The 24,790-nt window shown below is 40.4% G+C and overlaps 1 protein-coding gene across 2 annotated transcripts in view; it reads right to left on the reverse strand.

The window, feature by feature from the left end:
- SEH1L (SEH1 like nucleoporin) overlaps positions 1–17,486 on the reverse strand; it is a 31,366-nt gene extending 13,880 nt beyond the window's left edge. Inside the window, exons 1-4 of one of the 2 annotated variants that reach the window (XM_072828636.1) lie at positions 17,231–17,486; positions 13,458–13,508; positions 11,058–11,204; positions 3,967–4,178 (exon numbers count right to left, since the gene is read on the reverse strand). In XM_072828636.1, coding sequence (XP_072684737.1) covers positions 3,967–4,178; positions 11,058–11,204; positions 13,458–13,508; positions 17,231–17,341 — 521 coding nt within the window. In that variant the 5' untranslated portion in view covers positions 17,342–17,486. The remainder of the gene's footprint in view (positions 1–3,966; positions 4,179–11,057; positions 11,205–13,457; positions 13,509–17,230) is intronic. The other variant, XM_072828637.1, reaches the window with a different exon arrangement.
- Between the last annotated feature and the right edge of the window lie 7,304 nt (positions 17,487–24,790).

The raw sequence follows: 24,790 nt of genomic DNA on the forward strand, positions 1-24,790 counted from the left end.
TGTAACAGTGCTAGAAATTGGTGTGCCATCAGAAATTAAGAAATTTAAAGGAATTCCAGGAAAATAGGAAACAGAAAGAAGACAGAGAATATGCTCAAGGGGATAAGAAAAGAGTCCTATTGGTATCAGTAAGGGTAAAATTCCACAAGCTCCAACCTCCAATCTATAAATGTAAATAGGAGAAAAAAAGACAAATAGGAATGAGTAATGGGGTAATCATGAAATGACTCATTTAAAGAATTGCAATCAGAAGACTCCTTGGGAATATAAGAAATAGTGAAAGGGATTATAGGGGAAAGGAGGGAAAATGAGTAGGAAAAATTAGAGAGGGTGACGGAACATGAGAGACTTCTAACTCTGGGAAACAAACAAGGGGTAGTGGAAGGGGAGGTGGGAGGGGGCATGGCGTGACTAGGTGACGGGCACTGAGGGGGACACTTGACAGGATAAGCACTGGGTGTTACACTATGTGTTGGCAAAAACCAAACTTCAATTAAAAAATATATACATAGAAAAAAACTCCAAAAAAATAAAAAATAAAAAGAAGACTCTGGCTGGCAGCTGACTCTGCTCTGGCTAGACAGTCTGAGAAAGGACCCTAGTAAGATGATCAGAACTTGAGGACAGGTAAGAACCTGAAGTAAAATAGCACTCTTAAAACTAGCAGGGAGAGGGACAAGAAGGAATATGTTAAGGTGCTCCATCCTCAACATCAAGTCCTTTTGACTGAGTCAATCTGGGGGTACCCCAGCCTGCCGGTTCCTTTTGTCTGTACTCCCTACAAGTAGTGCTCACTTTTGCCGCACATATATATATACTCCCTACAAGGAAATTCTGCCAATGCACTCACTCCACCTACTCAGATGAAACTCAGCCAAGCCCTAGGTAAGAGAGTGAGCTACTAAGAAAATAGAACACCTAACAGGAGAAAAATACCAATATAATCGGAACTACAAAAAGATTAAGCAAAGACTAATACGTAAGGAGAACAAGATGCATGAAAAATAAACACTGAGGTATACAAATGGATCTCTGAGAAAGCAGACACAGCCGATCCTCATTGTTTGCAGGTTCTTTATTTCTAAATTGGCCTGCTTACTAAAATTTGTAACCCCCAAAATCCAATACTTCAGGCTTTCATGGTCACTCATGAATATGCCGGGAGCAGCTCTATAAAAACGCTGAGTCTTCTGACCCCACACATTCCATGCTGAGGTCAAACCAGGTGAGGCTCTGCTGCCTGTTTCAGGTCTCACACTGAAAACAAGTGTTGCGCTCTATTTACCACCTGGATTTTTGCATTTTTGTGCTTGTGTTGGTGATTTCACTGCTTAAAATGGTCCCCAAACATGGTGTACTGAAGTGCGGCCTAGTGTTTCTAAGCTTAGCAAGAAGGCTATGATGTGCCTTATGGAGAAAATACTGTGTTAGATATGCTGTGTTCAGGTAGGAGTTTTTTTTGTGTGTGTGTTTTGTTTTTTTTTTTTTTTATGATAGTCACACACAGAGAGAGAGAGAGGCAGAGACACAGGCAGAGGGAGAAGCAGGCTCCATGCACCGGGAGCCCGACGTGGGACTCGATCCCGGGTCTCCAGGATCACACCCTGGGCCAAAGGCAGGTGCCAAACCACTGCGCCACCCAGGGATCCCATTCAGGTAGGAGTTTTAATGCCATTGGTGGAGTTCAAGGTCAATGAATCAGAAACATATGCTAAATAAGGTATCTTTAAGGGTGCCTGAGTGGCTCAGTGGGTTAGGCAGTTATGCATCTGCCTTCCACTCAGGTCATCATCCTGGAGCCCTGAGATGGGAGCCCCATATCAGAGAATCTACTTCTCCCTTTGCTCCTCCCCTGCCCCCTCATGTGTGCATTCTGTCTCTCTCTCTCAAATAAATAAAAATAAATAAAATCTTAAAAAAAAAAAAGTACCTTTAAACATAAACACTCAGGGGATTCCCTGGGTGGCTCAGCAGTTTAGCGCCTGCCTTTGACCCAGGGCCTCATCCTGGAGTCCCAGGATTGAGTCCCACATTGGGCTCCCTACATGAAGATTGTTTCTCCCTCTGCCTGTGTCTTTGCCCCTCTCTCTCTCTCTCTCTCTCTCTCTGTCTGTCTCTCTCATAAATAAATAAATAAATAAAATCTTAAAAAAAAATAAAATAAACACTCATAAAACAAGGTTAAGTATTTATCAGATGACAAAAATGTGATCAAAGGCCCCCAATTCTCCTCAAGGAGTGAAATAGTTGTCCCATTGACAGTTATAAGCAATGTAAAAAAATATTAGAAAATAGGTGAATGGGAGGTAGAAGCAAAATAAGCCAATTTCCTTTTCTTCTTAAAGAGGTGAGGCCGTATGTAATCTAAAACTTGACAAATTATATAGAAAATGAATATATCATTTGAAATGATGATAATTACCAATATAACTAAAAAACCATCAACATTTCCACAAATAAGAGATCTGGCTGGCTCAGTCGGTAGAGCATGCAACTCTTGACCTCAGGGTTGTAACTTCAAGCCCCAAATTAGAGGTAGAGATTACTTAAAAATAAATTCTTAAAAAAAAAAAAAAAAAAAGATATCTAGTCTTACTTTGGGAAGTGGAAAGCTTTGGAAGTGTGCTAAATTCACCTTTTGTATAGTGAGTATAAAAACCGTTTAGGGATCCCTGGGTGGCGCAGCGGTTTGGGCGCCTGCCTTTGGCCCAGGGCGCGACCCTGAAGACCCAGGATCGAATCCCACGTCGGGCTCCCGATTCATGGAGCCTGCTTCTCCCTCTGCCTGTGTCTCTGCCTCTCTCTCTCTCTGTGACTATCATAAATAAATAAAAATTAAAAAAAAAAAATGTTTAAAGCTAACATAACACGAAGTAGAGGCATAAGTAAATCATTAAAAAATATAATAGCAACTGGGGCGTCTGGCTGGCTCAGTTGGAAGAGCGCGTGACCTTTGATTTTGGGGCTGTGGATTCAAGCCTCATGCTGAGTATAGAGATTACTTAAAAATTTAAACCCTTAAAAAATATAAATAAATAAATAAATATATAAATAAATAAAATAAAAATATTATAGCAACTAGCAAAATTAAAATCTAAAATCAAAACTATTAAGAGCATTTTTAGCACATAGGGGAACTTTTACTTTTTATTTTCTATCCTTTTAGATTATCTGAATTCTTTTTAAAGATTTTATTTCAGAGATAGAAAGCGAGAGCACGAGGTGGGGGGAGGAGGCAGAGGAAGAAGGACAAGTAGACTCCTATTGAGCAGGGAGCCCAACATGGGGGTGGGGACTTCGGGGGGTGGGGACTTCGGGGGTACACAGGACACCTCCATCCCAGGGTCCTGGGATCATGACCCAAGCCAAAGGCAGACGCTTAACCGAGACATCCAGGTGCCCCTGAAATTTCTTTCTTTACCAAGTGATTCATTATTCTTTCAATTTTTAAGAAATAATTTCATAAAAAGCAAGTATGATATTGTCACACTTTATACAGAAGTTAAAAAAATAAGGTAGGACTAAATATACTAATGCACTGGAAAATAACCACAGTGTATTTGTAAATGAAAAAGGCTAATTTCAAGTAAGGAGAATGTATGTTTATATACGTCTGTGTGTTTTGTGTCTAACTTTACACGATAGTATAAATGTGCATTGGTATATATTTGTGTATTTATAAACAACATTAAGTATTTGTATTTACACAGAATAAGCCCAGAAGTTGCACACCTAAATATTTACAATAGTTAGCTTCTTCTAAGGAATAAAAATAGGGTACAAGAGATATGACAGGGTAAGAGTAGATTAGGAGAATCTTGATTCTACAAGACATATTTTTAAAAATAATAAACATGACTTCTTAAAGAAAGCATTTTAAGGAAATTAAACCATCAAATACTTGGCTTAAAAATTACTAACTTGTTTTACTAGGATTTTATTGTCAGGTTTGCTGGGTAAGCTTACCTTGAAGGGTTCCAAGAAATACAACTACAGCTTAGCTTACATGAAATCTCATGTTGCAGAGACCACTGGCTGAGATTCATAACATCTGGCGCTTCATATATTCTTACAATACCATCTGCTGAACAGGTTGCTAACATAAGACCCATATGCTTAGGAGCAAATTTCACATCGGTAACAGATGTTCTGCTATCCACTAGAGTTGTCCTTTTAACCTGGGGGGGCGGAAAAAGATGATTTATATACAAAAAGAAAGGACGATACAGTGGGAACAACACTGGAATTACACTGCTATTTTACTTGGTATATAACCTTGAATAAGTTATTTAAAAACCACCTAGGTCTCAATTTCCTCCACAGCAAAATACCACATACACAAGTCGCAATCCGTAACAAATTAGTGACCTATAAACAAATTATTCCTTTTAAGGTAGAAAAAAAGTTGGCCTTAGAAGTGTAACTTGATTGGGGATCCCTGGGTGGCGCTGCGGTTTAGCGCCTGCCTTTGACCCAGGGCGCGATCCTGAGACCCGGGATCGAATCCCACATCGGGCTCCCGGTACATGGAGCCTGCTTCTCCCTCTGCCTATGTCTCTGCCTCTCTCTCTCTCTCTCTCTGTGTGACTATCATAAATAAATAATAAAAAAATAAAAAATAAAAAAAAATAAAAAAAAAGAAGTGTAACTTGATTAAGAGTAAGTACTCTCCCTTGAGCTGACCAGTCACTAAACTAGAAAAATGTTCAAATTTTCACTTAAGTGGTTTTTGTCTTACAAAGTATGTTGCAAGCAGTAAATTAAAGGAATTAAGATTCTTTAGCAGTAAAATGGAAAGCATGTAACTTGTTCCTTCAAGCATAAATGCTAGTTAGCCCTACTTAGATCCCTACCATCTAACTCACAAGAAAAGGTGTTTATTGGAGACCAAGAGAATGGCACGAAGCTGGCATTGTGATAGTTACAGAAAGCCAACAGAGCATCTACAAGCCACTTTCTGGCATCTAGACTTCTGACAGAAAATACCAACAAAACATAGAAATCAACATTTTACTGTCTATAGATACTAAAATAACATTTGAAGGAGTCTCAATACTAAAAGAATATCACATAAACTCCAAAGATCACATCCTTGCAAACTTTTGCCTATAAACACCAATGAATAATCAAGATCAATACAATAGCTGAACTATTAAATGTATTAATGACAGTTGATTTAACTAAATACAAATAAATATGCAGATATCCTCCGGCTTTCAAAGGTGTATGTTATACCACTTTGCATTTTACAAAAAAACCTACTTTAGTACCTTTCCTAACCAAAAGAAATCTGAAGAGGATTTTTGCTTTTGTAACAAATGAAAATAGCATGCATTATTCGTTTTCCAAGTCATTATAGAGGCAGCACACACCCTTATATGCAATGCTGGCCCTGCCTAGCTCCTTCCATGGGAACACACAGCATCTCAGCATCAAGCCTCAATAACTTTGAACGGAGTCTTTGAGCATCTATGCTTTATCTTGATTTATGTAGTGCAAACATTAGCAAAGTGGGTCCTAAGGCATCAGAAAAGCCTAAAAGAGGTTATTTTTTGGCTCGGGAATACTCAAAAATATTTCCGTTAAGTTAGTGATAACTGATTCTCTACTTTATGCCATTTCAGCTTATGCAAGTTGTCCTAAGAATGCTGTTTTATATAATGGGGGAAATCTTTAACGTTTAAGTTCAAATAAAAAGCCTTTATATGCCACTACTCCTCAACCCAACCTACAGTATACTAACTGACTCACCTCTATTAGAAAAATCCCTTCAGGGACACCTGGGTGGCTCAGTGGTTGAGTGTCTGCCTTTGGCTCAGGGTGTGATCCTGGGGTTCTGGTACAGACTTCTACATTGGGCTCCCCGCAGGGAGCCTGCTTCTCCCTCGGCCTAGGTCTCTGCCTCTATCTCTCATGAGTAAATAAAACCTTTAAAAGAAAAATCCCTCCAATACATCCGTTTCTCTTCTCCCCTCCCCTCAAGCAGCTGTTTGCCTTAGGGAGGTGTGAGAGAAGGCAATGAGACCAATCCCACCCAATAATAAAAAATTGTAGGGGCATGTGGCTGTGGACTCTTGATCTCAGGGGCCATGACTTCAAGCCCCAAGTTTGGTGTAGAGATTACTAAAATGAATCTTTAAAAAACTTTGTAAAACTGTGAACAGCATGCAAACTATAAACCTAATTAAAAAGAGTATGATAATGGCATTAAGAGACATAGACCAATGGAAGAGAATATAGTCCAGAAATAAACCTTCTCTCTATATATGGTCAATTGATTTTCAATGATGATGCCAAGACCATTCAAAGGGGAACCGGTGGCATCTCTCCCAATTGGGTGGGAGCCCCCAAACGTGGGGTAAACCGACTGGGTGGCAGTCTAAGGCACAGGCAGTAAAAGGATTCACCAGAGCCGGAACAAAGGAGGTAGATGTGGGGGGCAGGATAGCAAAGTAGAGGTTGCCTGCTCAGCTGCAGTGGGTGGGAGCTGCATTTAAGGAAGGCGAAGGAGGTTTGGAGACATTTGGAATCCTTCTTTGTTGGGTAACTGACTTGGTTTTAAGTAGCCCATTGGTTAGTTAGGGCCTGTGGATATTTTCAGGTAAGTGGCCTCTCTGGGCCTGTTTGTATTCAGCAAGGGATTTTAAGTGGGCCCTTTTGCCTTGCTTTACATTCCATTGCTCAAGCCTATGGTCTAAAAGCAATCTCTACCTACAGCAGTCATTCCAATAAAAGATAATGGGAAAACTAGGTATTAACATACAAAAGAATAAAGTTGGAGGCTCCTGGCTCGCTCAATTGGTAGACTGTGACTCGATCTCAAGGTCATGAGTTTCGGCCCACTTGGCGGGTAGAGAATACTTTAAAAAAAGTTGCACATTTGGGATCCCTGGGTGGCGCAGCGGTTTGGCGCCTGCCTTTGGCCCAGGGCGCGATCCTGGAGACCCGGGATCGAATCCCACGTCAGGCTCCTGGTGCATGGAGCCTGCTTCTCCCTCTGCCTGTGTCTCTGCCTCTCTCTCTCTCTCTCTCTGTATGTGACTATCATAAATAAATAAAAATTAAAAAAAAAAAGTTGCACATTTAACTTACACCATATACAAAAGTTAAGTAAAAATGAACAAAAGACCTTAAAGTAAGAACTAAAATTTTAGTTCTCAATATAAAACTTTGGGGGAAGTCTTTATGACATTGGATTTGGCCATGATTTCTTGAATATGACACCAAAAACACAGGAAACAAGAAAAAAATAAATTGGACTTCATGACAATTTTTAAATTTTGTGCATCAAAGGACACAGTCAAGAGAGAATGGGAGAAAATATTTGCAAATCATATACCTGAGAAAGTACTAATATCCAGAATATAAAGAACTACAATTCAACAGTAAAAAAAAAAAAAAAAAAAAAAAGAACCCACCCAAATTTTTAAAATGGGCAAAGGATTTGAACAGACATTTCCCTAAAAAAGTAAAGGATTCTGGTCCCAATACCAATTCAGGGGATGAAGGAGAGGGCATATCCCCCCCCAACAAATAATTCTCGAATAGCAGGCTGTCCAAGAATTCAACTCAATTCTGACACTATTTACCCAGAAATAACATCAGATTCCACCAGTAAAGGGTTCAATTCTGTAAGACTGCCTGCACTTCAGAAACCTGAGAAGCTCTCAAAACTCAGGCAGATAGTCTGCTTATTACCAATGTATTACAAAACAATATAACTCAGAAACAGCCAAGTGGAAGAGATGCATAGAGTAAGGTAACAAAAAGCATGAGGAGTGCTATGCCCTCTTCAGGCTTACCACTCTTCTCACATCTCCATCCGTTCATCAACCCAAAAAACTCTAAACCCACGTTCTTTGGGGTTTTTAAGGAGACTTCATTACAGAGGCATGATTTGATTAACATATTGGCCATTGGTAATTGTTTTCAACCTCTAGCCCCTCTGCCATCCCCAGAGGTCAGGGGATGGCACTGAAAGTTCCAGGCCTCTAATCACATGGTTAGCTCCAATGACAACCAGTCCCCAACCTCAGGCCTTTTCCAAAGTCACCTCATAAAAACATAACAAAAGAGATCTATTATCACTTTCAACACTCAAAAAATTCCAAGGGTTCTGGGAGCTGTAAGTCAGGAACTGTGTTTGGAAGACCAAATGTATCTGAAAAATTTTCTCATAGGGACACCAGGTGGCTCAGCGGTTGAAGTGTCTGCCTTCAGCTCAGGACGTGATTCCAGGGTCTGGGACCAAGACCCACATCAGGGTCCTTACAGGGAGCCTGCTTCTCCCTCTGCCTATGTCTCTGTGTCTTTTTTTAAAAAACAGATTTCTTATAAATCAAAACATTGCAAAAAAGATATACAAATGGCCAATTAGCACATAAAAAGATGTTCGACATCACAAACCATTAGAGAAATGCAAAAAAAAAAACCAAACCTCAACAAAAAGACATCATTTGACACCTACTAGGATAGCTATAATGAAAACACCAAAAACCGCAAACATTGACAAGGACCTGGAGAAACCGGAACACTCGTGCATTGCTAATGAGAATGTAAAGTGGTACAGCCATTCTGAAAAATAATTTAGTAGTTTCTCAGAAGTTAACCACAGAACTACCATATAAGCCAGCAATCCTACTCCTGGGCACATACCCAAAAGGATTGAATGCAAGGTCTCAAACAGGTATCTATATGATAATGTTCACAATAGCAATATTAGCTAGGATGCAATGGGAATTTACACAAATAACTAGGCTCAAAGCAAAACAAAACAAAACAAAAACAAAACCTGAAAACTATCAACAGAAGGGAGAGGGGAAGGGAGAAAAGCAGCGAAGGAATATATTTTGTTTTGGAGAACCAACAGTTCCAGCCAAAGAGATATTCAACTAAGTGTTTCACCTGATAGTCCTTTACTAAGTGTGTCTCACCTGATAGCCCCTAACGTAAGCCAGTCTGAGCTGGATTGGAGCTTCAGAGAAGCCCCTGACTTTTAGCTCATTATATTAAGATCTTATATGAGCAGAGTTTTCCACCATTTTTTTTTTAAGATCTTAATTATTATTCATGAGAGACACAGAGAGAGAGACAGAGACTTAAGCAGGCTCCTTGTGATGAGCCTGATGCAGGACTCAAGCCCAGGACCCCAGGATCACAACCTGAGCAGAAGGCAGACATGTTCAACCACTGAGCCACACAGGTGCCCCTGCACCATTTTTTGAACATGGATGTATGCACTAGCATGCTGACATGCTAGGCATGTGCAACTGAAGTGTTTATGCAAGTTCCCTGCCCCTGCCCCCAATGCAATGAATAAAAGCTTCCTGTACTAACCCCATGCGAGACAGTGCTTTGGAAGCTCTCTCTTTGTCTACTTACTTAAATAATAAAAAGCTTTTTTGTTTTCAATACTTCTTGTGTTGTGTTCAATTTGATGCACCCTAAGTGACAAATCCCTTGAATTCGGTTACAGCATTATTTACAATAGCTAAAAGGTAGGAACACTCCAACAGTCTATCTACAAATAAATGGCTAAACAAAATGTGGGATATACACATAATGGAATGTTATTCAGCCACAACAGGAATGAAATTGGTGTATGTAACAACATGGATAGACCTTGAAAACATTTTGCCTAGTGAAATAAGCCAGATACACAAGGACAAATACTGTATGATTCCACTTATGAGGTACCTAGAGCAGTCAAACTGATAGAGAAAGTAGAAGAGAGGTTACCAGGTATTGGGGGAATGGAAGGAGGAGGTACTAGATCTTCTGTTGGGAATGATGAAAATTTTTGATATATTGGTGACAGCATTGTGAATGTAATGAATGCCTCTCAACTGTACACTTGCAGTTACACAATAAATATGTACATTCTACATTTTCTAAAATGCAGCAGAAAAAAAAAGTAGTATTGACAACATGCAAGCTTTAATATTGGGAGAAAGGAGGAGAGGACTATTAGGAACAGAGAAAAAAACACCCTTAAAAGGGTGTATTTGTACCCTTAAAAAAGCAGAGAATATATCCAGAATACAGAAAAAATTCCTAATAGTGGTTGCCTCTAGAAAGCAAATCGTGAGGCCACAGGGAGGAAGTTATCACCGTATACATTCATTTGCACCTTCTGCATTTCATACCTTGCACCTATTCTAACAAAGAGGGGGAAAAAAAGAAAACATTGGAATGAGTCTTAAAGATAATCTAGTTCAATTCTCTCACTTTACAAACAAGGAACATGACTAATACACTACACTCTTGTTAAAATTCAAACATCCAATTAGGAGAGAGCTAGAACAGCAGAAGTAAAGAGTATATAAGAAAGCAAAGGTAACCACAAAAGAGAAAAAGCAATTTTTTAATGGCTTTTCAGAAGGGACTCACTGGGGGATCCCTGGGTGGCACAGCAGTTTAGCACCTGCCTTTGGCCCAGGACGCGATCCTGGAGACCAGGGATCAAGTCCCACATTGGGCTCCCTGCATGGAGCCTGCTTCTCTCTCTGCCTGTGTCTCTGCCTCTCTATCATGAATAAATAAAATCTTTAAAAACTTAAAAAAAAAAAAAAAAAAAGGCACTCACTGTATGACAAAGCAAATACTGCAGATTCATCATAAAAGTTATAATTAAACAATGCCATGAGTGCTCCTGAGTACCATTTCAAGCCCAAGACAAAATTAAATTTACATGGGATGCCTGGGTGGCTCAGTGGTTGAGCGTCTGCCTTTGGCTCAGGGCATATTCCCTGGTCCTGGGATCCAGTCCCACATCAGGTCCCCTTCAGGGAGCCTGCTTCTCCCTCTGCCTATGTCTCTGCCTCTCTCTCTCTCTGTGTCTCTTATTAATAAATAAATAAAATCTTTTTTAAAAAATTAAATAAACAACTAGGAGAAAAACATAGAAGAGAAAAAATGGAACTAGTAAATATAAAGATGTTACCACTCTTCTCATCAAGTGCCTGAAACATTCTTGGAAAGTGATGCTCCTGGGATGTTCATGCGCTCCTCTCCCCCACTCTACCCTCCCAACCCCAGAAAACCAACAAATGACTTACCCAATGACTCTGTCCTCGCAGTTTATCATTTGATTCTCCTACTATTTCTTCCCACACAGCAGCTGTTCGGTCAAAAGAACAAGAAGCCAAAACCTGTCCAAATTCAGGATGGGCCCACGTCACACGCCACACAGATCCACTATGTGTCTGAGGAATTATAAAAAAAAAAAAAAACAAAAAACAAACCTGACTTTACATTTCACACATATAGTTTTACTTGAGTAAACAGTACAGATATTTTTACTTCAATAAGAACGAAAGCTATTCAATTTCACGTTTAAATAAAAAGGTAAGTTCCAGAAATTTTTAACTTTTAGATAGGATTGTGGCCCTTCTAGAGTCAAATTCTTCTAACATTTTACTAATGAAGAAAAATCCAGCTAGATAAAGCTGACCTCTTCCAACACTAACAGGGTAACTTCTTCAGAGTTTATTCTAACCAGGGTTTAAAAAGAAGATCTACCAGTTCATCATTTTTGTTTTTACTTGCAAATTCTCTCGACAGGAAACAGCCACCTGATAAAATAAATAAGACTAATCAAAATTATTTGCTTCAAAAGCCTAACAAATAAATAGAACCTGTAGCAATAAAACAATGATTCTGATACTTGGCTAGATAATGGACTATTCTAGGAAAAGAGGCAATGAATGATCAAACTGAGAAAAGGCCAAATCCTTGTATTCTGAGAAAATATTTTAAAGCTCAGTACCATTACCTTTAATATTTGAAAACTGTCAAATTACTATTCAACTCTTCATGTTGACCAAAAAAGCAAAGAACAGATAGGTCTTAAAGCAATTCACATCCACAGAATTTCATTTGTGCTTTCCAGTAAAGACACAACATGACAATAACATCAGTCCAACAATAATGTTGATAAAGTTTGTTTTACACTATTGTATATCTAACACTTTTACACTCAACAATCTCAGGACACTTTCATAATCGTGTAATTTCTACATGGTAAATTATGTCATCCAAAGGCAAACTTTGCACCCTTATTTTTTATCCTCTATTTTGTCTAGTCTTTTTTGTTTCACTTTTAATTCTTATACAGGCTATTAGGTAAAAAATGCACTAGAGTGGCGCGATTTTGTTAATTATTAGATTTCCAATAAAGCACAATCTAACTAAAGACATAAAGATTACACAGAGATGTTCATCAAAATAAAAAAGAAATCCGTTATCAGTTGAACAGAACAGGGCATATTGACTGGTATACTTCTGTTTTACTGCTATACTCATGTTTTTTTAAGAGACTTTAAAATCTACCAAAGTATTTCTGGGGACACCTGGGTGGCTCAGCGGTTGAGCGTCTGTCTTTGGCTAAGGGTGTAATCCTGGGGTTCCGGGATCGAGTCCCGAATCAGGCTCTCTGCATGGAGCCTGCTTCTCCTCCCTCTTCCTGTGTCTCTGTCTCTCTCTGTGTTGTCTCTCATGAATAAATAAATTTTAAAAATCTTAAAAAAAAAAAAAAGTATTTCTGAAATAAGCTGCTAAACTGAAAAGCAAGAAATAGGGGTTTCCTTTCAGAGTGATGTAGTTTTGGAATAGAGTTGGTGGTTGTACCAACACTGTAAATGTAGTAAGTGCTATTAATTGTTTATAAAAGATCAAACTAGGGATCCCTGGGTGGCGCAGCGGTTTAGCGCCCGCCCTTGGCCCAGGGCGCGATCCTGGAGACCCAGGATCGAATCCCACGTCGGGCTCCCGGTGCATGGAGCCTGCTTCTCCCTCTGCCTATGTCTCTGCCTCTCTCTGTGACTATCATAAAAAAAAAAAAAAAAAAAAATTTAAAAATTAAAATTAAAAAAAGAAAAGATCAAACTACTGATACACACTACAACATAAAGGAACCTCAAGGAAAAGGAAAGTAGCCAAACATAAAGAACTACATATTGTAGAATTCCACTTATATACAATGTCTAGAAAAGGTAAAACTACAGAGAAAGAAAATAGTTCAGTGGTGCCTAGGGCTAGGTAAAAATTCTACCTGAGTAAAGCAGTTTTTAAAAAAGAAATAGAACCTGTACAAAACATCACAACTATTAAAAATATGCAGAATAGCGCAGTTACGAGTCTTACTCTTGATCTCAGCTCAGGTCTTTATCTCAGGAAAGTGAATTCAAGCCCTGTGTTGGGGCTTAAAAAATATATACATGTTCAAAGATAAAAATAATACCAAGATACTAAAAATAGTTATTTTAGAATGCTAGAGAACTGCACATTTTCCTACTCTCAAATTTTCTTAAGTATATTTTTGTTACTTTAATAGTTAAAAATATTTTAGGAAAAGAAGTATGCATTTTATAATTTTCTCAGAGATGAAGAGCAAGTCAATGATGCCATCAAATAGTGAACATCTCAATTTTTTTAAAAAGTACTGTGAAAATACTAACCTTCCAGCTAGCAGTACAATGCCAATCCCCACTTTCACTTTTATCCCAGACCTATAAAAAAATAAGATATATTTTATACAAAATATTCCTATAAACATGAAAAAATTAATATGGAATCAGTATTAGGGCAAAAGAAGTGAACATAAATTCACAAAACAACACATCCAATAAGTAAACATTCATTCATTCAGAGACTTGAGAACCTGGTGAGTGCCAGAAATCAGGCCAAGCATTGAGGGCGTCAAGGATCTCTGCTCTAATAGGTAACAAAGACAAATACAGTTGCAGTCAAGTCTTCTTATTGTAGTAGTAGTGTTTTACAATGTTGCTGTAAAAATTGAATCAGCAAGTAAGGAACCACTGCTCCCAGCCAAGGGAAAAATACAAGGTGAGATTCATAGGAGCCTATGGTCACAAAATATTTGTCAATCAATGTACCTGTTTAAAGACACCTTTTAAGTGTACATTATAGATTCATTAACGCTGGAATAACAGCAACTCCTGTCCGAATGAAGTTTTCCTAACACGTACATTTTCTCCGTGGAGCATATCACAGCCTTCTTGCACATAAGAACACTAAGCAGCACTAACTTGGGGACAATTTTAGACGGTGAAATCAACAAATAAAAATGTGAAAAATGCAGCACAAAATAGACAATGAAAAGGATACTTGTTTACAGAATGAAAGCCCAAATAAGAAAGCAGCATCACTCTGTTTAACCTCAGCTTGGAAAATGTACATCAGGCGTCCTCAATTTTTTGCTACTCTGCTCATGTCAACAAATAACTGTGAGAACTGATTTTGAGGTTATAAATAAATTGTAGAGTGCAGGTAAATTCACAAATACAGAATTTGCTAATAATGAGGACCAACTGTATATGTAACAAACAAAAGCAAAATTGAATCTTAACCACCAACAAAAAATATACATTAAAATAATGAGACACTTTAACTTCTTAAAGAATGTAGTGATAAACTCCTCAAAAAACTAAAAATAGGATTACCACATGATCCAGCAATTCCACTTCTGGGTATATATCCAAAAGAGAGTTGAAAGCAGGGTCTCAAAGAAGTATTTGTACGCTCACAGTCTTAGCAAAATTACCCACAATACCAAAAACCTAGAAGCAAGGCGGGGTTGGGGGGGTAACTGGGTGACAGGCACTGAGGAGGGCAACTTCATGGGGTAAGCACTGGGTGTTATACTGTATGTTGGCAAATCGACTTCAATTTTTAAAAAAACAAAAAACAAAAAAAAAAACCTAGAACCAACCCAAGTCCACTGACAGATAAGCAAAATTTAAAAAGTATTTATAATACATATAATGGAATATTCAGCCTTAAAAAGGAAGAAAATTCTAACACGTTTCAACATGTGCAAACTTCAAAGACCCCATGCTAAGTGAAATCAGCCAGCCACAAAAAAGACAACTATTGTATGATTCCACTTACATGCGATCCCTAGTGTAGTCAAATTTATAGAGACTGAAAGAAGGATGGTGGTTGCCAGGGGGTGATGACAGGGAGAATGGGTACAGAGTTTCAGTCTTGCAAAACGAAAAGGTCCTGTACATAGAATGGTGGCGATAGTTGCACAGACATGAATGTACTCAATACCACTTAACTATACACTTAAACATGGTTATGATAGTAAATTATGTGTATTTTACTACAAAATTATTTAAGATTTTATTTATTCATGATATGCATATATATAGAGAGAGAGAGAGAGATAGAGAAAGAGAGGCAGAGGGATCCCTGGGTGGCGCAGCGGTTTGGCACCTGCCTTTGGCCCAGGGCTAGATCCTGGAGACCCGGGATCGAATCCCACGTCGGGCTCCCGGTGCATGGAGCCTGCTTCTCCCTCTGCCTATGTCTCTGCCTCTCTCTCTGTGTGTGTGACTATCATAAATAAATAAAAATAAAAAATTTTAAAAAAAGATTAAATAAAATTAAAAAAAAAAAAAAAGAGAGAGGCAGAGACACAGGTAGAAGGAGAAGCAGGCTCCATCGAGGGAGCCTGAGGTGGGACTCGATCCCAGGACTCCAGGATCACACCCCCGGCCAAAGGCAGGCACTGAACTGCTGAGCCACCCAGGGATCCCCTTTACCACAAAATTAAAGAAAAAAATGTTAATAATGGCTAACATGGATAATGACCCTATTAACTGGCAGCGTAAAATAGTATAACCTTGGAAAAGGCAATCTGGCAATTATTCACAAAAGCTTTTAAAATATTCACTAATTTCTCTACTTGAATGAGGTTAAAGAAATCCTTCAAAACACATGAAAAGCTAAAATAATGAAGATTTTCGGTGCAATGCTACTTCAGACAGACAAAACCTACAAATCGAAAGATTAAAAGACTCCATAATAAATGGATAAGGAAAAAAATGTTTGGCTTATTCACCTCACAGACATTAATGCAATATTCGACAAGTAGATGAATATATAAACAAAATGTGTACACATACAAAATATTCAATCTTAATGAAATTAAGATACATGCTACAAATATGGATGAACTTGAAAACATCTTGGTAAGTGTAATGAACCACTAACAAAAGAATAAATATTGGATGGTTACATTTATATGAGCTACCAAGCAGTGAAATTTATAAAGAAAGAGGATGAGAAGTGACTAGTGGCTGGGGGTTGTGGGGAAGGAGTTTTAGTTTAAGTTCCAGAGATGTACAGTGGCGATGACAGCACAACGTGATGCTGTGCTAACTATGGCGTATTAAGATGATTCGTTTACCACAATTTCAAAAGATCTAAGGGATTTTAAACCTTTTAGAAAGAATCACAACGCTACAGTTATTCCATAGATTTGGCAACACTATTTTTCAGAAGAAAACAGCGGATGACGATGCTTCTTTACTCAGGGAGAGAGTGAGCCAAAGCACTGACGCCCAAGGGCAGCGGGGCGGGGCGAGGGGGGCGGGGCGCCTCGGGTCAGGACCCCGAGAGCTGAGATGCGGGGCGCCGCGCTCCGCCCGAGCCGCCCAGGCCCCGGAAAGCTGGCTGTCGGTAGTAAGGCTCTCCGAGGGAATCGGTGCTATTCGACTCGTCTGTGAAACACAGGTGGTGTAAACCGTCCTTCAGGTCGTGTGCTCTCCAAGTCCTCGAGGACGCACATCATCCACACTCCGGCTTCCGTCTTCAAGTCCATTATCATTTTCCATAACATCTGCAGTTCCTACATCCAGAAAGTCGGAGCAGTGCACAGACACCGACACTCCACTTTCTCAATCGCGAGTGGAGACCGTCCCCGGATATGCATGGTTCATGTTCCTTCCATCGCGAAGAGAGCTGAGCTTCCTCCCGAAGCACAAGACGACCATCCCCCAAGCAGGGACAGGGCGAGGTCCGTCAGCCGGAGCGGCGAGCGGCAGAGGGCTCCGCCGGACCGCGCCGTCTGATGACGCCAAGGGGCTCCCGCGCTCCGGAAGCCGAGCCTGCGCCCGGAACAAGGCGCCCGAGGCCCCCGCGGCGGGGGCGCGCACGTGGCGACGACGCCCGCCCTCCCCCTCCGCGCAGGCGCGGGGCCACGTGCCTTCGCCCCGGGGTGTCTGTGACCCCACAATACGCGGACGAGGAGGGCGGACGACGCCCGCCTTGGGCTCCAGACGTCGTGCCCAGCGGCGCACCGCAAAGTGGGGAAGGGAGGAGTCCCCTCTCCAAGCGCCGCTCCCTCCGCTCTAACCGCCAGGTGTGCACGCTCTCCCAACCCCCCTTCCGAGCTCCGCGCCGCCCAAAGCCTCGCGCACACCTTGACGCTCTGGTCGCTGGAGCAGGTAGCCATCCGTCGCCCGTGGAAGTCGAAAGAGACATCGTGGATGAGATCTTTATGGTCCGCCGCAATGCTGCGCGCCACAAACATGGCGTCCGACAGGGCCCGTCTCTTTCGCCGGCCCCGCCCACCTCCGAAGAGGGCGGACGCGGCGGCGCCCGGACCGCAGCCCACCCGGACCCCGCGGCTGTCGGGGCGCGCTCTGCACGCGCGTCAGCTGCCCCCGCGCCGCCGCGCTCGCCCCGCCCCTCTGCCCTTCCCGCCCGGAGCGGCGGCGGCCACTGCGCATGCGCTTCCCGGGAGCGCGTCGCAGCGGGAGGGCCCGGCTCTCGGCCGAGTGGGCGTTGCTGTTGCTGTCAGGAAGACGACGAGCATTTGTTGATGAAATATAACCGGGGGATCCCTGGGTGGCGCAGCGGTTTGGCGCCTGCCTTTGGCCCAGGGCGCGATCCTGGAGACCCGGGATCGAATCCCATGTTGGGCTCCCGGTGCATGGAGCCTGCTTCTCCCTCTGCCTGTGTCTCTGCCTCTCTCTCTCTCTGTGACTATCATAAATAAAAAAAAAAAAAAAAAAAAAAGAAATATAACCGGGAGGGGAATCCCTGGGCGGCTCAGCAGCTCAGCAGCTCAGCGGTTTGGCGCCTGCCTTCGGTCCAGGGCGTGATCCTGGAGACCCGGGATCGAGTCCCACATCGGGTCCCTGCATGGAGCCTGCTTCTCCCGCTGCCTGTGTCTCTGCCCCTCTCTTTCTCTGTGTCTACCATGAATAAATAAATAAATCTTAAAAAAAAAAAAAAAAAAGTTCTTCGTGAATAAGAAAGTCACCCAGGAGAATGGCAGGATCCAGAATGAACTGGAAAAATCGGGAGTACGGAGCCAGAGTTCTCAGTAAGAAGTAAGTCAAACACCCAGAACCCTGGGAAGCAGCCAGTGGAAAAGAGCCCTCCAATCAAAGGTCCTGTCAGGCCCGGGAAGTAGAGGGGTACAGGTTTCCCTGGCCTGTCAGAAAGTAGAGGTTCCCATAAAACCTTCCCTAAGCTCAAATGGCATAAAAGAACCAATTACCGAAAGTTTCCATGGAAACTTTTTCTGAGCTGCCCCAGACCCAACAAATAAATTCTCTTAAGCTTTTCTGATACCTTCATGTTAATGGATGCACAAAATAACCTAAGGTGCAGATGCTCACAGAGGTCAGAGCCCTGGGGGCTTGATGTTCAGATGCCTTATATTTCCCAGGAAAGGAGCTCTGCAGTGCAACTGATGCCCAGGGTTACTGCTGCGTCTGTAACAGCTAGCTGCAGAACACACACGGAATGCTATTTTCACTTTTCACCTCTTTCTGTAACAGTAAACATCTGTATTTTTTTTTTCTGTTAGCAAAAACGAGTACTGATGTAGGTCTTGCATAAAAGCAAGGTGGTGTAACATGAACTTTAGAAAAACAAGGGATACCAGTATTCTGCAGAGTTTAGAGATTCAGGGTATTTCGGGTTACAGGCGTTCCAGAGGGTTTAGTGACAAAATTAGGATGGGAAACGGTGGAATATTAGGTCAAGGGAATGAAAATAGAAAAATAAATAAATAAACCTCCAAAAACGTTTTCTATTTTGGATTATGGCCAGAAATGAGAAATGACAAGAATGTGGGGCATGGTGAAATTAGCAGGCTAGAAAGTTTTCAAAATAATTAGTCCCGGCTATCCCCTGATGAATTGCACAGAAACCTGCAAAAGTAGGTGGAGAAATGATTTAGCCTTTCTGGAAATTTCATTACATGCCTTTTTTTTTTTTTTTTTTTTAAACTACAAATGGTAAGACGTTGGATGCTCAGGTGGCTCAGTTGGTTAAGCGTCCAGCTTGTTTTTGGCTCAGGTAATGATCTGTGAGATCGAGCCCCATGTAGGGCTCAGTGCTGAGCATGCAGCCTGCTTAAGATTCTCTCTCTGCCCTTCTTCCCCCACAACCCCCCTTCTCTAAAAAAGAGAGAAGAGAGAAAGAGATACTATTGGTACTTTGACAGGCCCCAAATCTTTGAGTTGCAAGTGTGATTACGAATAACAACTGTAACTGCTTTAAGGTCAAAGACACTCGTTTCCAAAAAACATACTCACTTTCTACAAATTCCAATCAATTTAGAAAAGCTCTAAAACTTTTTTTTTTTAAGTTTTATGTAAATAAGCTCTGCACTCAGTGTGGGGCTCAAACTCACTACTCCAAGATCAGGAGTTGTAGGAGCCAGCCAAGTGCCCCTAAAAGCTCTAAAACTTTAAAATATGTTTTAAATTAAAAGAACTTTTTAAAGTTCAGAGACAGGATTACCCGGGTGGCTCAGTGGTTGAGCGTCTACCTTTGACTCAGGGCATGATCCCAGGGTCCTGGAATAGAGTCCTGCAATCAGCTCCCTACAGGGAGCCTGCTTCTCCCTCTTCCTATATCTCTCCCTCTCTGTGGGTCTCTCGTGAATAAATAAAATCTTAAAAAAAAATAAAGTTCAGAGACAGTAAACAGATTAATATTTACCAGAGATTTCCAGGTGGAGGGTTGAATAGGTGAAGTACAGAGGATTTTTTTTTCAATACTTTGTTAGAGCAGTTTTAGGTTCACAGTAAAATTGAGCAGGAAATAAGAGTTCTCATATACAAGCCCCCTCTAGCCCACACACAGCATCCCCCACTATCAATTGCTGGCAACACAGTGGTATAGTTTTTGCAACTGATGAACCTGTGTTGACTCATCATCCTATCACCCAGAGTCTATAGTTTACTTTGCGGTTAATGCTGGGTATTGTACACTCCATGGGCTTTGACAAATGCATGGTGACATATACCCACAACTTTAGTATCATACAGAATAGTTTCACTGACTTACAAATTCTCTGTGCTTTGCCTATTTATCCCACTTCCTGCCCCCTCCCCCATCCCTTACAACCACCTGTCATTCATTGTTACCAAATATTTTCTTTTCCAGAATGTTGTAAAGTTGGAATCATATATAGCTTTTTCAGATCATCTTTTTTCACTTAGTAATACACATTTAGGTTTCCTCCCTGTCTTTTCAGGGTTTGATAGCTCATTTTTTAACACCAAATAATATTTTTTTATTGATGTATAGCAGACGTTTTAAAATTTTTTTGAAGTATTGTTGAAGTGCTGAATTCCATTGTCTAGATATACTGCAGTTTATCAATCCATTCACCTATTGAAGGGCATCTTGCTTGTGTCCAAGTTTTGGCAAGTATGAATTAAGCTGCTGGAAATATCCATGTCCAGGTTTTATGTGGACATAAATTTTCAAGTCTTTGGATATATACCAATGACTGTGATTGAGGTGTTATATGGTAAGAGTATGTTTAGTTTTTTTTTTGTTTTTTTGGTTTTTTTTTTAAGATTTTATTTATTTACTCAGAGACACACACACAGAGAGAGGAGAGACACAGGCAGAGGAAGAAGCAGGCCTCATGCAGGGAGCCTGACATAGGACTCAATCCCAGGTCTCCAGGATCACGCCCTGGGCTGAAGGTGGCGCTAAACTGCCAAGCCACCCGGGCTGCCTGTATGTTTAGTTTTATAAGAAACCACCAAACTGTCTTCCAAACTGGCTAAAACAGGGATCCCTGGGTGGTGCAGTGGTTTAGCACCTGCCTTTGGCCCAGGGCGCGATCCTGGAGACCCAGGATCCAATCCCACGTTGGGCTCCTGGTGCATGGAGCCTGCTTCTCCCTCTGCCTATGTCTCTGCCTCTCTCTCTCTCTCTCTGTGACTATCATAAATAAATAAAAATTTATAAAAAAAAAAAAAAAAAAAAAAAAACCAAACTGGCTAAAACATTTTGCATTCATGCCAGTAGTGAATAAGAGTTCCTATTGTTCCACATCATCACCAGCATTTGGTGTTGTGTTTTAGATTTTCATCATTTGAATAGGTGTGTAGTGGTATCTCATTATTGTTTTAATTTCCATTTCCTGATGACATACAATATAGAGCATCTTTTCTTATTTGCTGTCTGTATATCTTTGATGAAGTGCCCAAGGCTTTTGCCTCCTCTTCTACACCAGGTTTTTGTTTTATTTCTGAGTTTTAAGAATTCTTTGTATATTTTAGATAATAGTACTTTATCAGATGTCTCTTTTGCAAATATGTTCTCCCATTTTGTGACTTCCCATTCTGTTGGCCATTTCTTACATGATTACATGATTATTATGAGACTATTTACTGTATATAGAAAACCTTCCTTGAAATATTTCAAGAAATATTTGAAAATACAAGTTTATATAGAGTAAAAAGTTAAAGTTCCCTGTTACAAAAAAAAAAAGTTCCCTTTTACCCCACAATCTAATCTTCCTGCCCAAAGAATGTGATTGTTACTCTGTTACCTTTTCACACATTTTCTATAGATTTACAGAACATAAAATATATATATATGTACCTAGTATCAGAAAGTTTGGGGTTTTGAAAATAAATTTACAAATACTATACCATTTTTTGCATTTTAAAAAATATCCAATATGTCTTGGAGATCTTTCTACATGGCCCCAGATCATTTTTTTAGTCTTGTTACCTTTGCAGTCCAAAATATGGATGAATTGTGGTTTATTTAACCATTTTCCTGCTAATGTACTAACATGTGAAGATCACCATAGCAAGTTCATGTAAGTTTAATTATATATGCTGATTTATAGTTCCAAAGTTTTTCTTCATATAATTGTACATGTTTCTCATTAAGTGTATTAAATCTTTTCACAGTTTCCTTTTTTTTTAAAGATTTTATTTATTTATTTGAGAAAGAGAGATAGCAACAGAGATAGTGAGAGAGAGCAGGAGTGGGGAGGAGAGGGAGAAGAAGGCTTCACACTGAGCAGGAAGTCTGCTGTGAGACTCAATGCGGGGCCTGATCCCAGTACCCTGGGATCACGACCTGAGCCAGAGGCAATGCTTAATCAACTGAGCCACCCAAGGACCCCTTAACAGTTTTGAGAAACTGTTATGAATGGGTTTTGTTTTTGGTTTTGGTTTTGGTTTTTTTGGCAGAGAGAACTCTTCTTTTCTATATTGTTTATAAGAAAGCTATTTAATTCTATATGATTACTTTTTGAAAGATTTATTCACTTATTTGACAGAGAGAGTGGAGAAAGGGGCATAGAGAGAAAATATCCAAGCAGACTTCCACTGAGCACAGATCCTGATGCAGGGTTCCATGAGATCAGGACCTGAGCCAAAACCAAGAGTCAGATGCCCCATCAACTGAACCACCCAAGCACACCTAAATTTTGTATGCTTATTTTGTATTCTCTTATTGGGCCTCTAGTTCAATTAGCTTCTACATTGAATTTCTTGGGTATATAGGTTTAAAAAAATCATATAAGTGCAAATACTGAGGTATAGATACTTTGTATCAGTATTCAATCACAAAAACAGTATCCATTCAAGTTATTGGAAACAGGGAACTCAACACAGGAAAATGGTTATAAATATCTTGGAAGCATAAATTAAGAGCAAAAAGGGAACCCAGAGATTAATAACTGTAGGAAACTGTTCTCACTCTTAGAGCAGGAAATATGAAGGAGAAAATAGAGCCGACCATCACCGGTTAAGCATCTGCCTTCAGCTCAGGGTGTGATCCCCAACCGGGGATGGAGTCCCACATCGGGCTCCCTGCATGGAGCTTGCTTCTCCCTCTGCATGTGTCTCTGCCTCTTTCTCTCTGTGTCTCTCATGAATAAATAATGAAATCTAAAAAAAAAAAAAAAAAAAACAGTGAAGAAAGGTTTTAAGTTCACACTAATGGTGGTTGGTGAATCAGGTCTAGGAAGATCAACTCTCATAAACAGCCTTTAACTGACTGATCTTTACACAGAAAGAATCATACCTGGAGCCACAGAGAAAATTTAAAGAACTGTCCAGATTGAGGCTTTGTCTGTGGAAATTGAGGATCAAGGGGTCAAGCTGCACCTGACAGTGGTAGACACACCCAGCTACGGGGATGCCATTCACTACAGGGATTGTTTTAAGAAAATTATCTCCTACATTGATGTACATTTGAATGGTGTCTGCACGAACAGGCGGCACATCATCTATCACAGGGCGGACTGCTGCTTTTACTTTATCTCACCCTAGATAATAATACACTAATAGTGTATTAGTAATACACTAGTGTAATACACTTCAACACGGCACTTTCAGCAAAAGACAGATCTACTAAGCAGAACATCACCAAAGAAACAAGGGCCTTGAATGATGGATTTCACAGATATATGCAGAACTTTCCATCTGAATGCAAATGAATACACATTCTTCTCAAGTGCACATGGACCTTTCTCCAGAATAGACCACATGCTACGTCACAAATCTGGTCTCAACTGATACCAAAAGATTAGGATTGTCCCCTGCATATTTTCAGACCACAATGCTTTGAAACTTGAATTAAATCACAAGAAGAAATTTGGAAAAAACTCAAATACGTCGAGGTTAAAGAGCATTTACCAGAAGATGAATAGGTCAACCAGGAAATTAGAGAAGAATTAAAAAGATTCATGGAAACTAATGAAAATGAAGATACAACCGTTCAAAATCTTTGGGATACAGCAAAAGCAGTCCTAAGAGGGAAATACATCACAATACAAGGCTCCCTCAAAAAATTGGAAAAGACTCAAATACACAAGCTAACCTTGCACCTAAAGGATTGGAGAAAGAACAGGAAATAAAACCTACACCGGGCAGAAGGAAGATAAGAAAGATTTGAACAGAACTCAATGAAATAGACACCAGAAGAACTGTAGAACAGATCAACAAAACCAGGAAGTGGTTCTTTAAAAGAATTAATAAGGTAGACAAACCCCTAGCCAGTCTCATTAAAAAGAAAAAGACTAAAATCAATAAAACCACGAATAAAAGAGGAGAGATCACAACCAATATCAAGGAAATACAAATGATTTTAAAAATGTATTATGAGCATATATATGCCAAGAAATTAGGCTATCTAGAAAATATGGATGCATTTCTGGAAGACCACAAATTACCAAAACTGGAACAGGAAGAAATAGAAAACCTGAACAGGCAATAACCAGCAAGTAAATTGAAGCAGTCATCAAAAACCTCCCAAGACACAAAGTCCAGGGCTAGATGGCTTCCTAGGGGAATTCTATCAAATGTTTGAAGAAGAAATAATACCTACTCTAGTCAAGCTGTTTTGAAGGATAGAAAGGGATGGAATACTTCCAAACTCGTTCTATGAAGCCAGCATCACCTTGATTCCAAAACCAGGCAAAGACCCAACCAAGAAGGAAATTATAGACTAATATCCTTGATGAACATGGATGTAAAAATTCTCACCAAGATACTAGCCAATAGAATCCAACAGTACATTAAGAAGATTATGCACCACTGCCAAGTGCGATTTATCCCCAGGATGCAAGGTTGGTTCAACACTTTAAAACAATCAACAAGGGCAGCCCGGGTGGCTCAGCGGTTTAGCGCGGGCTTCAGCCCAGGGTGTGACCCCGGGGTCCCGGGATCGAGTCCCACGTCGGGCTCCCTGCATGGAG

This window comes from Canis lupus, chromosome 6 (genome assembly GCF_048164855.1).
Source record: "Canis lupus baileyi chromosome 6, mCanLup2.hap1, whole genome shotgun sequence".
Taxonomy (NCBI): domain Eukaryota; kingdom Metazoa; phylum Chordata; class Mammalia; order Carnivora; family Canidae; genus Canis; species Canis lupus.